General features: G+C 49.2%; 1 protein-coding gene across 1 annotated transcript; it reads right to left on the reverse strand.

The window, feature by feature from the left end:
• Positions 1–1,179: 1,179 nt before the first annotated feature.
• On the reverse strand, positions 1,180–14,602 carry ERRFI1 (ERBB receptor feedback inhibitor 1). The gene is made up of 4 exons (XM_060088914.1): positions 14,470–14,602; positions 4,179–4,376; positions 3,996–4,069; positions 1,180–3,190 (listed from the first exon to the last, which is right to left on the reverse strand). Exons 2-4 carry the CDS (start codon positions 4,298–4,300, stop codon positions 2,007–2,009), a joined length of 1,380 nt encoding a protein of 459 aa, XP_059944897.1. The 5' UTR covers positions 4,301–4,376; positions 14,470–14,602; the 3' UTR covers positions 1,180–2,006.
• Positions 14,603–16,148: the final 1,546 nt, after the last annotated feature.

Here is a 16,148-nt window from a genome sequence, read left to right on the forward strand (position 1 = left end):
AGGCACCCTCCCTGACAGCATCCCAGCCTCCTCCCGCCTTCCAAATCTGTGACTCAATGAGAGGCCAGGGCAGGCTGGGCTTCCTTTGGTGGCCTTGCATCAAGCAAGCAGCAGAGCCTTCCCAAGGGTCCAGGGCAATCCAGACCTAGTCCTCAAACTCAAAATGCGTCACATCAGGTCCATGTCAGAGCTGGCTGCTTCCTGTTACAGCCCCCTTGATGGGGACGCCCCTCCCCAGAAGGAACCTGTTTCCACAGCAACAAACCAGCATCGGTTCAGACGCACCTTCTTAATTGTTATAGGTAAATACAAACAGCTCATTTTCACTGTCTGTATACTATTTAAATGTACATTGCTTAAATCGTTTGTCATTTTAGGGAATGGTGGTAAATTTCAAGCCTATGTTAGACTACTTAAAAATCTTCCCTTGTGCTTAAAAATGGTCATGTTGTCATATTACTCGAGACACAAAATTTTATAAGACTGTAGGCAAGAAACATTGTTAACTGTGTCATAAATAAGTATTATAACTTTATTAAAATGAAAAGACAATATTCAAAATAATGCAACAAAAATGAATAAAATCCTTTGTCCAATACTGTACACATAAATGCAGAAATCAGTGCATTTTTCTAAAGCATGTTTTAACCTTCATTTAGTTCATACTAAAATATAAGCTTTAAATAGCTCAAATAACATCACTCAGCAGTTTAAACTGTAAACAGCTTGTTTAATATGAAGAACATCGCAGTAAGGTACTTCTGTTACTGAGCACCATCTCCTTTGTGCGGCTCTACACAAGATAAATACAACGAAGCTTGTGAAAATGGGAACGTGAGCTGTCCGAGCGGAGCAGCCGACTGTGAGAGTTTCCAAAGCAGGTGCTGAGGTGACCTCTGCTCTTAAGACATACTGGGCTGTTGGTCAGAAGTGTTTTACTTAAAAAGCAAACAATCCCCAGGAAATACTGAAGAGGAACCAGCAACACAAGTCCAGCTTGTGTTGTATTTGTTTATTTATACAGTCTAAAAAAGGGGAGGGGAAAAAACCCAAGACAAGAAAACAAGAAACAAACAAACAAAAAAACCCACGACACACGTCCCCACACAGATCCTCTCAACCGCGTTGCTGTTTCATTATTGCTTCAACTGACATCCTCAACACCGGCAAAGAGTTTAGTTTGCTTTCCCCCGAGCGCCCTGTGTTTCTGGGGTGGGGGCGGGGGGTAGAATACAGCAGGAATGGTAAGGAAAAATGATTGACGAATTCTGTTACCTTCCCATTTTTCAAGATGTGAGACACGGACGCGTGAGAATACGGTACCAAATATGTGGCCAGCCCTCCCCGCAACAGACCAGAAAGCAAGACCTAAAGGATTTAGGTCTTGGGACGACTTGAAGGAGGCAGGTTAAGTCACGGAAAGAACGGATGGCCTGCCCTCCACGGAAAAACTGCTTGCAAAAATGAATGAGACAACGGAACAGGCCTCAGAGCCAGAAATCCTCAAACTTAGTAAGCAGAAATAGTTGGGTTTTTTTTTTTTTTAATGATTTTGATCTAAACAATACTGTATTCTGTATTCTCTTCCATTTGCTCAATTTTCAGTCTATCAGGAGCCATCCTCCAGCTTTAGTTTTTATCATTCTATATATATATTACTCTAAGATAGCAACTACTTGGTTAACTTGCAACTAGGATCTACGATTTTACCACAAGTGTAGGTACGGGTGCATAACGTGCGCACGTACAGAAATGTCCCCATCCTTCCTTCCCGCATCACATCTTTAAATCACAGACTTGAGCAGACGTTTCTCTGCCGCTAACACGGTCAGGGATGCTCAGCATGGCAGCACCTCATGACCCTCTAAACCCTTCTCTTTAAGACAGACAGTTTGACCCTCCGACCCTGCGACCTGCACCGTCTTCCTGTGCACCGCCATCAGGCTGGGGAACTGCAGGAGAACCGATGGCTAATGCGGCACCTCTGCTGAGCCAGGACCCAGGGTCTAAGGGGAAACCACGTAGGAGAAATGTCTGCGCTTCGCGTGGCCTGCCAGATCCACTCTTGGTTTCGAGTCCAGCTTTTCTGGGGCCGAAAAGACACCACCGTCGGCAGGGAGGGGCTGGATGGGGGTGCTCGCGTGTGTCTCTTCTGCTTCCCTAAAAAACTTTTCGTATTTGTCCAGGTAGGGCGGCCTCTCAGGGAGCAGGTAATAATGCGTCGAGCTCACTTTCTTCCCGTTTTCAATGATGGGCAGGATGCAGGGGACCTTACCGGCGGCCCCCTCGCTGTATTGTCTCTGCAGGGCTTTGCTGCTCACGTACTTGGGGTCGGGGGCAAAGCTCTGCGTGGGGGGCATGACCCCATTGAGGTAAGACGGGAGACTTTTGGGGCTCGGGGTGCGGGAGTTACTCCGGGACAAGGGTTCTCTCGGCGGGACTTTGGGGGGCCTGTCCTCGTCGCTGTAGGTGCTGGAGGTGACTTCGGCCGACCACCTTCTGTAGTCCGGCTTGGCCGGCCGGGGAGGGATGGGGACCCGGGGAGGCACCTCGGGCTTGTCGTCGTCGGAGTTGGGAGAAGCCCTGTGCACGTAGCTGGAGATCCTGACGGCCGGCTTGTTAAAGGACCCTGCGGGGCCTGAGTGAGACCTCCTTAGTCTCCGGTGGGCCTGGGACGGAGCGGGGCTGGCCCTCGGCGCCCCGGCAGCCTGGTCGCGCGCCTGGCTGAGATCCGCGGCTGAGGCGGCCGGGGGGTCGAGATACGCGTAGTTGATCTGACCGCACCCTCGGAAGCTGCGCCTGCCGGGGCCGTCGGGTCTGAAGTCGGAGAGCGCGCAGTCTTCTAGAAGGAAGGCCGTGTCCGAGCTGGTCAGGAACTCGACCTCGCAGTCCGTCTCGTCCAGGGAGAGGTCCTCGGAGATGGGCAGCGGCGGCAGGGGCCTGGAGCCCCGCTCGCAGGGAGCCACGCCGGGGAAGAGGGCCGGAGGCGTCTTGATGGGGGTGAGCGGGGGCGTGGAGGCACAGACCCCGTTCACTGCCAGCTTCTTCAACCCACACGCCACCCGGTCCTCCTCCTGCTGCCGCCAGCCTTCACTCGAGGGGATGACGAGAGGGGGCAGGCGGGACTTGGCAGAGGGGCCGTGCTCCGGGAAGTGGCTGCCGTTCATCGGAGCAGACCTGGAAGCGCGCCCTGGAAGGGACCGAGAGGTTACCCAAGATTGACCGCACTCGCCCTCAGCTGCCCGCGCTCCTGCCACCTTCTGCCAGGTCGCTCCTGGCCAAACACCCAGCCGCTGGAACGCCGAGCACACCCAGGCAAGCGCCGCGGGCGTAATTGGGGCCCGGAGGTGGGGAACGCACCTGATCTGGTTCAAAGAACAAATGATCTCTTCTATCTGCCTTGGACATGTGCGTAGCGCACGCCCACATGCTTACGCGAGTGCCAGCCCGCACCAACCTGGCCCTTTGAGAGGTGGACCACACAGCACATGCAGGACAGCCCTGAGATAGGGCGAAGGCTCACCCGGCCCCTTGCGATACCGCGAGCCAGAGACTCGCCTGCGATGGGACAAGCAGCCCTTGGCAAAGATCTAAGGAACGCCAGGTTCACGTTAGAAGGACTAACACACACACACTCTTCTAAGTTTTTGTCAACACTTATACCACCTTGTCACTTTCAAACAGGCATTCGAGGCTCGTCAGGAAGAAGAGAGATCCTGTCCGGCGTCCCTAAAAGTTATTATGTCTCATTGCTGGGATGCCTTTAGAAGCTCACACCCCCACAGGGAGACGCAGAGACTCAGGCTGAGGTGCAAAGGCGGCTAAGAACATGCTTAGCTTCAGAATCTGTCGCCACTAGGGGTCCGGCTCCTGTCGGAAATGGCTCAGGTCGTTCCCTCATTTAGAAAATAACGCTGGAGGCCAAGCTCACGCGAGGGGCTGCCACCACCCTCCTCCCCAAGTGCCAGGGGAGCTTGGGCTCTCAGGACACGTACCTATGGATGTTAGGTGCTCCGCGGTCGAGTTCAGACTGTAGGCCATGGTTATTGGGTCGATGTTCAAAAAGCCGCTGAAAGGAAAGGACGGACACCTTGGTGACAAACAGGCAGCAATCGCGTCCCCGCCCTCACTCAGACGTCACACGCTCAGGCTCCAGCGGCCCCACGTCCTGCACTTACTTCTCAAACTCGCCGCGGCCCCCCCAGCAGGCCTTCAGGCTCCCCAGGGCTTGGCCATCGTGCAGAAACCCAGTTTTTAACGGGACTCTGATCTCCTGAGCAGCGACTCCGGCCATGGACATTGTGCTTTGTTCTGGGAAGTCTTCAAATTCGTGAAGCCCAGGGAGGGATGTGTGGTCAGCCAGTGGCTTTCATTCCCTAGAGGGGATACAGAGGACAGAGTCAAGGGAACAATCCCGAAACACGCGGAACTCGCCACGGTGAGAGAATTTGGGGGGCTGTGGAATAGAAACATGCCACGACCGACTTCCACTCAGTTCTTCCATTTTTATGTTACCTAGCTCTTACTTTTCACGAGGGTACGTAAAGGTAGACATTATAAGTCTTCTTCGGGGGGCGGGGGTATGTACTAATCCAGGATGTGAGATGCTTTCAGCCAATGGGAAACAGACCGTCGCCAGCGGAGGCAGAGCTCCTGCGCGCTGAGAGCGGCACCACACAGCGGCCTCGGCCGCCAGCGCACACACGCGGACCTTCCAGTGTGTGGCTGTGTTGAGAGTGGAGCTCATCCCACCCCGACCCCCGAGCTACACAAGTAATTTCAGAAATGACTGTGTTCGAATCTGCAGCACTAATATTCGCTAAGACCCAACGCTTTTTTTGTTTTGTTTTTGCGGTAGGCGGGCCTCTCACTGTTGTGGCCTCTCCCGTTGCGGAGCACAGGCTCCGGAAGTGCAGGCTCAGCGGCCATGGCTCATGGGACCAGCCGCTCCGCGGCATGTGGGATCTTCCTGGATTGGGGCACGAACCCATGTCCCCTGCATCGGCAGGCGGACTCTCAACCACTGCACCACCAGGGAAGCCCCCCAACGCTTTGATGAAGCAGGAGAGTCTACACTCGGCCCCTGATAACCAACCCCACAAGCCCAGCATTTACTTGGATTCTGTATTTCGGGGTGGGCCCCGGGAAGACAAATTCTCCAGTTATTACTTTTGCGAGAATAAAGACATCGTTACATATGAAGATACTCGTTTCCATTCTCCTGGGGAAATCAAGTTCTGCAGGGGGACTGGCTTCGGCAGAGGCCTGCAGAGCGTCCTCCTCCCTTTTAAAGGCAAACTGAAGACTGCATTCTCCACATTCTCCCCTGTGAAGTGCCCAGTAATTTATGTCTGTCCTGCCTAGCTGCGAGGCATGGATTACAGTTTTCTTAACCCAGCAGTTTGTCACCTTCAGACCCCTCCGCCCCCTTGTCAGATGTGTCTGGAGTCCCCAGTCCCCATTTTCCCTATTCATTACTGAGGTGAATTCGTTAGTATCATCCCCGTCTGCCCTGTCTTCAGATATGCGTGTCTGCTTAGAATAAGGCGGGGACGTCACTTGTCAAGTCTCCGTGTCCCATTGACCCCTTGTGCGACGTGTACATACACTTTCTAACGCTTTCTCATCCTCTTGGCAAGTATTTTCGCACAAACCGAGAGCTGGGTGCCGTGCTGAGGACTGTGGGTGACACAAGACTAGTGAGATGGGTGCTGTGCTGGGGGAGGGGCACGCAGGTCAGAGTTTTGTTTCAGGGTCAAATCTGTCACCCCCTACAAGACTGTGAGCTCAGGAAAGAGGCTGCGCCCCAATCATTAATTATCACCACCTGAACGTTAGCAGGTGCTCAGTAAGTGAATGTTTGTTGAATGGATGTTTGTACAACGACATCTATTAGTATTGTCAGCATCAATTGAATGTATACAATATGTAAGGCATAGGGTTTATTTATTTTTTTTAAAGCTAAGGGTCTAAAAAATACTCTGCAAATGTTTATGATTCATTTTTTTTCACGTAAAAAGGAATGCAAACAGTAATGTTTCAGTGACAAAGGAGGATGGGGTCCAATCAGCCCTTCTCAGCTTTTTACTCTCCCGAAGTCAGCTGTTTTCATATACTAGGCAAAGATTTCAACAGGTTTAAAATATTATTTCTAACAGTCAAGCATTATATCTTTCTTTCATCGGTCTCTAAAGATATGTGATTAAGAAGAGGGGGGAAAACCCATCATTTCAGAAATCTAAGTTATTGGGAGGTCTTTTTTTGTTGTTTCTGAGGCTTGGTTTTTAAGATCAGGAACAAAGCAAATGTGTTTTTACTTCCCCTGAATGCAGTTAAGCTCTAAGAAAAATTAAAGGTAAAAAAATTTAGCAAAAAATTGCTAGACACGCCCTCTCTGTCCCTGCCCGGTGGTCTAGGGTGCTGTTTCTGAGCAATCTGCAAGCACTGGCAGGAGGACAGGGACAGTATCTGTGGCGATAGAAAAATGAAAGGTCAGATAGGAAGAAGAATATGGTATCTGACTGTTTTGAAAGCACACGTTTGAAGATCGCCCATCCAGATTAGAGGAAAGTGCTGCAGGGGATGGTGAAGGCCCAGCCCTCACCTGTCTGCAGGTCAGCAAGAACTACCAGTAATTACTGTGGGTCGGCCTCCGAATGCCATCTAAATCTTCGCTTTCAACAGGGTGATTGTGTAACCATCGCCTCTGCTGAAATGGCCTCAGAATTCTGGACTTCCATTTCAGTGGTCCCTTAACATTATGTACACGTTCTAGAAAAAGTTATTTTTTGGTCATTGTTTCCATCACCTCCTTGTTAGCTTTCTTAAGAAAAAAAAATTTTTTTTTTTTTTTTTTTTTTTAGTATGAAAAGAATTGTGTTCGCTGAGGCAGCTCGCTTGTGACCACAATAGTGTCTTTGTGCATTCATCGAAGGTGACCTGCCTCTACATTTCAATGGGGAATTGTGAATGGGCCACGTTATGAAACTGTCCAAACTTCCCACTGGCTCGCACGGGGAGCTCCCAGGGCAGTGTCACTGTGTGCTCTCTTCCTCTGGAAAATAATTCCCAACAGTAGACTCAAAAAGGGGAACCTGCAGGGGGTCTGGAAGCAAACTTTTAAAGTGTGTTCCTCAGGTTGTAAACTCAACCACCTGGAATTCTTTTATGCCTCTCTCAAAACTCTGGAAGTATTCAATATGTATACTCCTCTGTAAAAAAAAAAAAAAAAAAAAAAAAAGAAAGTCAATCAATTTGGTCAACCTCGAGTCAAAAAGAAACACGGCGCTCAAGTGAAATTTAACTGATGCTGTCGTGTTTCAAAGTTTGTTCCCTTATAACTGTAAAACTAGCTCTACCTTACGATTCATTAGGAAAACGGCTGCAAAAAGATACCTACGTGGGAAAACCAGGATCTCTAAGTCCAAGATGGCACTGTGTGATGAAATGCAAAAATACGAAAGCTAATGTGAACCCACCCAGCCTGGTATAGACCAGGGTCTCAATAACCTTGGGCATAGTAACTTTTCTAAAATACATGAACTAATTTTTAGCCTTTGTGTCAAAAATGCTGTTAAATACCCATCCCAGGTGTGAACTACTTTTTCCTGTTAACATCACTTTTTTTTTTTAATTCAAGGAAAAAAACCAAAACAAAACAAAACCCCTAAAACCATTTGTTTCTTGAGGCTGTCCCTTTACTTTCTCTCCTTACAACCCGGCCCTGCCTGGAGTTCTGATCCCCCTCTAGGACTTCAACTCTACATTGACAGCTTCCCGAAACCCGAGTCCAGCCGAGTCCAGCCCAGGCGCAAGCCTCCACTTTGCATTTCCTATTGTCTGGTGATTACCTTTCCAGTCGGATGGTCCCCTGGCATCTCCAACTTTACTAACCAAATGCCTCCTGTCACCCACTGCACATCCCCTCCCCCTTCCCAAACCAGTTCACAGTCTAAGCAGATCACACGTCTCTGAAAGGCACCATTTTTAACCTGAGTTACAGCAGATGTACATTCAATCGCCAAGGTCCACAGCTTATTTCTACGCTGTTTCTCAAATCTATCTTCCTTCCGTCCCTATCTGCCTCGGGTCTGAAAGTCCCCCGCCCACCCTGCACACCAGATCGCTGTCCCTCATCTCCCACTGCTCCAACCTCGTCAAAGTCTTCAAAGGCTTCTCAGTGAAAGCTGCTCGGTCTGGCACTGAAGGCCTTCACAAGGACGCCCCCATCTACCTTTCTCAAGCTCTTGCTTCTCCTTTCCCCAAATCGCTGTTAGGAATCAATTTAGGCTTCAGGGCCATCCTCTCCATGGACCCGCTCCCTTGGGAGAAGCCAGAGGAGGATGTCCAGGGCTCGGGTTATTCTGTGCCCCTGGTCCCCTTCTATCAGCCTAACTTTCTAGGACAGCACTCCCACCGCCCCAACGGATCCTGACCTCATTCATTTCTGACACATACTTAGTAAGTGGATTTTGAGAAAATATTCATCTCATTTTTTAAAAAGTAATTACATGAAAGATTCATGTAATTTATAATACAAACCAGTGAAGAAGGGGAAAAACACAGGTCTGTAAGGGATAAACTTAACATTTGCTGACACTGCCCAATTCTAACGGAACAAGTCTACGACAGGTAGCCAGCAAGGAGTTTTCACTAAATTCATTTCCAAAATCCAAAGTGGGCAGTTTGAGACTGGGTAAAAATTAGAAGCTTAAATGGTAAACAATGTAACTTTCCCAACTGGCATCTGTTACTAAATGTCTACTCAAAGCAATCAGGGGATGCTTTCTAGAAACACTGAATTTCACCTTCTCCTCTCTTCTGGATTGTAATGCACCTCCTGCGTTTTTGCTGCTAAATTTAAGGTCATTTTCCTTAAAAAAAAAAAAAAAAGGGGTTACACCCAAAAGCACATTGCACATTCTTTATCAAATAGGTGAAATCGCATGCCTTTTGCTTGAGGATAGCCTCTTTGAGACTGTTCTTTAAAAACCAGGCTACCTTGAGACAATAGCCTAGATAGGCTTACCTGGCCACAGATCCCATTAATAAATCTCAGAGGCAATCCACGAGAGGGGGAGGGGCACATTTTTGTCACACAGCTCATCCAGTTCTGCCCAGTGCTTCCTTATTTAAAAGCGTGATGTAATTTCCTTCTTTCAATCTGGTTTAAGAACCTGATTTCTGTTTATCCAGGGTGATAAATGGTCTTCTCAGCTGCATTTAACAATTACCTACCTACCTATTTCCATACCCAGGGAAATATAAGGTAACTATATTCACAGCCAAAATCTGTGAAAAGAAACTGACTGAAGACCATGACAAATACCATGATTTGAGACCCTCCCCAAATAAACCAACTCAGCTTTCACTTTGAAGATGCCTAAAATAATCACCTTCGGGAAAATGAAAAAGCAAAGAAAACAAAACCAAACCTCACTATTTATACTGTGATTAGTGTCTAAAGCACTGGTGGCCAAGCGATCTGCACTGAACGTTCGGTTTAGCTCTTTTACAGGATTTAAATGTTCGTTAATAAAAGGAGAAAACTTACTTGACATTCACCTAACACATTCAGTGTTTATGATCAAACATCGCAGGCCCTAATTCGGGGTTTTTCTCGGATTTCACTTTAATAGGCATGATCTGGGGGAAGGGAGAAGGAGCAGCAAGGTAGGAGAGCGCCCTGCCGCTGTGGAAGCATCAACAGCCTCTGCGTTAAATGCCCAGATGATTTAAAAGTGTGTTGTATGAAGTCAGTAACAAGTAACTAAACTCAGTGGTTTCAGTGAAGATGTGCGTGTGGCCCAGTGCGGTGGGGATGGACGTTGTGTCCTCCTGCAGCCCTGCACCTGGCCCACAATGGCCCATTTGTAGGTGGTAAAAACCAAGGCAACCAGGAAGATGTTTTATCTTCACACTGAAGCAGTCAAAGCTAGGTGACCTAAGTTCTGAAATAATTCAGAATATTCTCTAGCTAAGTATTTTAAGAAATGGCAAGCCCACAGAAAACGTATTCCTTCACTACCATGGTCACCGACAGCCTCTGGATCCCCTGTCTCCTACACGGCTCTGGTGACAGATCAGAAACGCCCCACAGCAGGAATGGATTCTTTTGTCCTTTGTCCTTTTCCTACAGAGGCACTACCATCAGCAGAACACAAAGACACACTGGAGGGAAAAATATTATTCCTTTTAGACACGCACACGGTAGATTTCTAACTGTGAAAGACACATGATTTCTATTCAGATTTTAATGACAATGAGCACAATAGTCTAATGACAGGAAGCGAGTCTTTAAAACTTCAAATTTAATTAATGACCGTTTAAGTCACCCAATGGGTAATTCGAGATTGTTACAGTGAACAGAAACCCAGTAAGGATAATAACTAGTTCACCGGACACTTATCTGACAGGCATTGTTCCAAGTGCTTTATGTGTATTAACTAATTTAATCCTCTCCACAACCCTGGGAGGTGGGTGCCTATTACCACCCTCATTTACAGCCAAGGAGCCGGAAGCACAGAGCTAAGGAACTTGGGGCCCAGACCTGAGCCAGGCTCTTCCCACACACCACGCGGCTCTCCAAGCTCTTAATTAAACCGGGGGAAGATCTGACCCACTGCGATGCTCAAGGTTTCAGGGTGGCTCAGACAGACTGTCCTGGGGCTTCGCGGCCTGGTAATAGTTTTCTCTTGGGCAACCTTTTAGCCTGTGAAAGTTCCTATTATACTTCAACTCCCCCAAATTCTCCTGTGCAAGTTATTACGTGCAGGTCTGTCCTATGTATCCTCTGGAAAGGGTGGGTTAAGGTATCAGTCTGATATTCTGTGACCACTTCAAACAGTTCTTTGAAACCGTCAACCTTCAGTGACACGTGGATGCCCCACCATCATATAACCCGTTACAAGATGGTATGTGATATACACGGGTCTGTCTCTGCCCGTAAAAAGGGGTCCCTACATATACCCAAGGGGCCTCCTTTTAATCCACTCCCAGCATGGATCCCTGTGGGGCGTGATAATCAGGCTCTATTGTAAAATCCAGAATTTAATGAGAAAGTGTCTTGTATTTGGAAAGCGGTCCACAGATGACAAAACACTTTCTAACACGATATCTCACTTGATCCCCAAGGCATTCCTGTAAGAGGAGGCAGGGATTACAGTCGCCATTTTGCAGAGGAGGAAATGAAGTGAGGTCAAGCATCTTCCTGTTGGCAAAGGGCCATCGCGGCTCTTCTGCCCTGTAATCTAGCATTTTCCCCACTACACTTTCACCACCTCTCCTTTCTAGAGTGTCTTCATTTCAGGCGACAGCCATGTTTCTCCTCCTGACATTCTTGGTTACAGACGGAGAAACTGACGCAAAGGACAGGACCCAAGCGCTGGTCAGCTGCGCAGGGAAGACTGAACTCAGCTCATGCATTTGGCTCACTGGTTTTTAGAGGGCAGGGCTTCATTATTTTCACAAATAGTTATCGGATGCTTATTCTGGACTACCTACGACGCTAGGTGGTGCTGCCTAAGGTTCAGTCCATCGAGCAGAGAGGTGAGAGGTAAGCACACAATTTCAGATTGTGGTCAATTCCAAAGGGATGAGCGGAGAACAAGAGAGGGCAAGGAGGCAGAAAAACCTATTCACACAGGTGGCTAGGGAAGGCTTCTCTCAGGTGACTTTTAAAATTTGGATCTAAAGGATGAAAAAAAAGGCAGCCATGAGAAGAGTCAGGAGAAGAGCATTCCACGCAGAGAGGACCAGTATTTTCAAATCCCAATCTGTAACTCATCGAGTTTCATATCCTGGGGGTCTTTAACAAGAGCTTTTGGACAATGTCTTCTCATCCTGACCTTCCTACTGTTTCCTCTGTTAAACTGTAATCTTTTGTTGAATCACGGCACTTTGGAGTTGAAAAGGGCTACGTCGTGTAGCCAGAGCCCCATATTTTAAAAATATATTCAATGGCCTTTCGGTAATAGTGTCCAATTTTATGGTATAAAGAATTGGATTCAAGTATCAATGAGGACTCCAAATCGCAGAATCCTTTTTTCCTTTCTGAAATCTGAATCCCACATTAACTTCCCCCGACCTTAAAACGAACTTCTGTATTTAAGCTAGTAATGTACGTTCAGAACCCCAAAACTCACCAGTTTTACCTATCTTTACAAAGCATGTTTATACTGTGCGAATAATGCCAGAATGCCACAACTGGATTTCGTTTACCTGGTGCGTTATCCCAATCAGCTTTTGTAACGCATGGCCAAACACCAGCACCAAAGGATGCTACAGAAATCCTGATGATGAGGTACCCACTCAAATGCATTTAGCTTAAGAGCAGACTCCCTCCGTGGTGGGAGTCTGTGACATTCCAATTCCTGGAATTACCCCTGGCACCATCTTTCCCCTCTTCTGGTCACCTTTTGAAAGCAACCTCATGGTATGTAGACATTCAGGTCAGTTTCAAGCATGTTAGACAGCACCTGTAATTTAGGTGACTTGATTTTTTTTTTTTTTAATTTATTTTGGCTGTGCCGGCTCTTAGCTGCGGCACGTGGGATCTTTAGTTGCAGCATGCGGGCTTCTTAGTTGCAGCATGCATGCAGGATCTAGTTCCCTGACCAGGGATAGAACCCGGGCCCCTTGCATTGGGAGTGCGGAGTCTTATCCACTGGACCACCAGGGAAGTCCCCGGTGACTTGCTTTTAAAAGCTACCATTACTATTAGCAGAAAGGAAGTATTATCTAGGTTCCTCTGAGGAGCAGCAGTTATTTTCACACAAAAACTCAAGTCTACAGTATATTTAAATCTCACAGAAAGAGCAACTAGAATCGACTGTGAACCGAAAATAGGAAACCCAGGGCATCACGACAGTGGTTTTCCCTATCTGCCAAAAATATGAATAATTCAGACATTTCATAACGGCCATTTAAAAAAAAACAAGATTTGCTTTCCGAACTTTAGCAGTGACTAGTCCTATCCCGCTGAGCTTTAAAATGTAAAATATGCTTTCCTGCAATTATTTATCAGTCATCAACTATGTGCAAAGCTGCATAAGATAGAAGTTGTGCAAGGCAGGGTCCCTGCCCTTAAGGAGTTTACAGTCTAATATCTGTTAGGCTATAAATTATTACTCCCAGACCTCTCCCACCTACCAGTGAGTGTCCACAAGAACACACAGCTGAAAAAGAAACCTCTGTATGAAGTGAAGGCAATGACGAACAGTGTCTGAACTCCATGCTAAAACCCATATGTATTTCTCTTCAAATTTGCTAATATCTGGAAAAGAGCTTGATTGATAACATACTGATAACCAATCATAGTCGGCCTGTTAACAAGGAACCGACTTCTTTTATTTTGGTCTTAGCAAAATTTGGTCATTTTCTGAAATGGGTACCAAAATGCCTTTGTTTAAGGAAAACTTCACTTACAACTATATAATTCCAGTAAGGATTTTAAAAAAAGAACAAGAAGAAAGAAATGCAGTTAAAAAAAGAAGGCAAAACCAGATATGGTGAACTTATTTAGATGCTTCAGTCTCCTGAACAAACGTATCCCCATTGCATTCTTAACAGATTTATAAAAGCCTGAAACTTTGTAGAACACTTGTTCTCCAGAAGGCGGAGGGGGGGGAAGGCATTTTAACCTCACCTTTCTTCACCCCCGACAGTTGCCTAGAAACCAGTCCTGCCCTACCTGTGTTGCAGGTGCACCTAAGTCACCAACACATCTCTTTTAAAGCTACAGTCTCTCTTCTGATTGCACTTACGTTTATGACTAACACCCTACTCATATTTTTTTTATCAGGTAAGAGACAGGTTTCTTTCGAGCAATGATGAAATCTTAATATAGACTTCGCAAGCACCAATCCAGTATCAATCCTGGTAAAGGAGTCATCTAATTTGTATAAGACTGTGATACACATATAAACACACACGTACACACACAAGAACGGGCCAATAAGTGTTCTCGTTTCGAACACAGAAGTCTACAGTTCCTTCCCGTTTGAGGCAGCATTTAGGACCATCACAGCAAAGAATCACGTTCCTGAGAGGAGGAGGAGGAGGGGGAGGGGGAGGAGGGCGCGGGGCTGCTCGGATGAATTAAGAACACCGACTGGGGATGACCGTCGTCGCTGAGACTAGGCAGAAGAACCGCGGGTCCGCACCGGCGCCGATCCCGACCCCCCGCAGCTCCCAGGACAGAGCTTGCGGGCGCGCTGTGTGGACCAGACTAGCGCAGCCCCCGGCGGGAGGAGGAAAGAGCCCGAGGCCACCGCCAGCGCGCGGACGCAGGACCCCGGCTCGCCGCTCCCGGAGTCGCGTCCCCGGCGCCCCGGGCCGGCCCCTCCCTCCGTCCCGGGAGACTCTGCGCCGGGCGACCCTCTCCGCGCCCCGGGGACCCGCCCCGCGTAGGGAGCCGCCCGGAGCCCTGAGGGGCGCGGCGCCGCCTCCCCCCGCCCGCAGGCCCCTTACCCCAGCGAAGCCGCGGCTGCCCCACGGCGCCCTCCCGCGCATGTCCGTCCCGGCTGTCTCAGCGCCGCGGGCTCAGGGGCCCGGACACCGCGCAGGCGCCTAGCCGCTCACCGGCCGCCCGCTCCCACTAGCGTTCCCCACTCGCACTCGGCCGCCGTCGCCGCCTCACTATATAGTGAGTGGGCGGGGCCGTGACGTCGCCGCTCGCCGCCCCACCTCCCCCGCACAGCCAATTCCGGGCGCGAGCCGCTTAAAGGGGCGATATCGCGGAGGAGGCGCTCGCGTGGGGTCCAGAGGCGCTCGCGTGGGGTCCGCCAGCGTCGCGCGGCCCCGCGGGGAAGCAGTCTTTGTCTCCCGAGGGCCATGTTTCTGGGCCGCCGCGGTCTGGGCTCCTCCCCTCTGCCGGATCCGGGTGGCCTCTGCCCAGCTCCGAGAACCCCCTCCCGGGAATCTTCCTCTGAAGTGTGCGGGCCGCCCGGCCTCGGCCGCGGTTCCTGTCCGACCCAAAGGCGGCGCCGTGCCTCGCGCGGGGTTTCCATCGTTTCCAGCCCCGGGGAGGGTTTTGTCTTCCCTTGTCCGCGGGCTGCCGCCGCGTGGGTGGGCTGAGGGCACCGGGGGGAGGCGAGCGGAGCTTCTGCTGGGCCGGCCTCGGGTGTGTGTGGGGGGCGCATCTGCCGTTTGCAGCCACGCGCTCACCACGAGGCCCGCGGGCCGCGGCGTGGGAGGGACAGCGCGGGACAGGGTGGGACAGTGTGGGACATCAAGGACAGCGCAAGGCAAGGAAGGACAGAGTGGGGCATCGGAACCTTGAGGGACATCGTAGGGCAGAGTGGGACCGTGTGAGACAGCGAGGGGCAGCAAGGTCACATTGGTGAGGGCCTTTCCTGGCAGGGTGCCCGGCCACCTCTCCTCTGACCACACGTTTGCCGACGGAGGCCAGGCCCTGGTGGCAGTTGACCCGGATAGGGCCGCCCACGAGCTTCCAGAAGCCCCCCACCCCCACCCCAACTTGGCGTCCGCTTGAGTTCCCAACCTCGTGTTTACTTAATAGACCCAGGCAGACCTCAACATCTCTTGGCATCAGGGCAGCCACTGATGCCCAAGGACAAAACACCAGCAAGCCGTCAGGAGGAGGTTTCTCGAGGCGCCGGTGATGCAACTTAGGCTTATAGTTTAACCGTAAAATAAATAATACAAATGATAACAAACCAAGAGTAACTAAAGTAAGAAAAAAAGCAAACAGACAGAAACCCTCCAGTTTTAACTAGAACAAATCCCCTGAATGGTACTCTCTATTGAGTAGAGGCCAGAGACCTCTTGCTGACCTCTTCGGTCTCCTCAGAGGCCCTTCTTGCATTTCAGCAGTAATGCCCAATAGTTAGACATTTAGCACTACCTAATTGGGGTAGTTTAACATATGGAATGAGATTCCGACCTCATTATCAGGTTAACTATTAACTTTACACTCCATGAAGTGATTTGCCTTTTCTCCCCTATTATTTACTTACATTCTTTTAAATTTAATTCAAAGGCTTAATTTTGAATTCAAGGCCTTAGGAACCAAAACTAGAAACAAAACAAAACAAAACTCTTTTATTTGCAAGATAAACAAATATTTAGCAGAGAGAGCTCTATCCCTCATTCTGATGGGCTCCTGGACTACAGGGCTTCTTGGGTCA

Source organism: Mesoplodon densirostris, chromosome 2, assembly GCF_025265405.1.
Source record: "Mesoplodon densirostris isolate mMesDen1 chromosome 2, mMesDen1 primary haplotype, whole genome shotgun sequence".
In the NCBI taxonomy this organism is placed as follows: domain Eukaryota; kingdom Metazoa; phylum Chordata; class Mammalia; order Artiodactyla; family Ziphiidae; genus Mesoplodon; species Mesoplodon densirostris.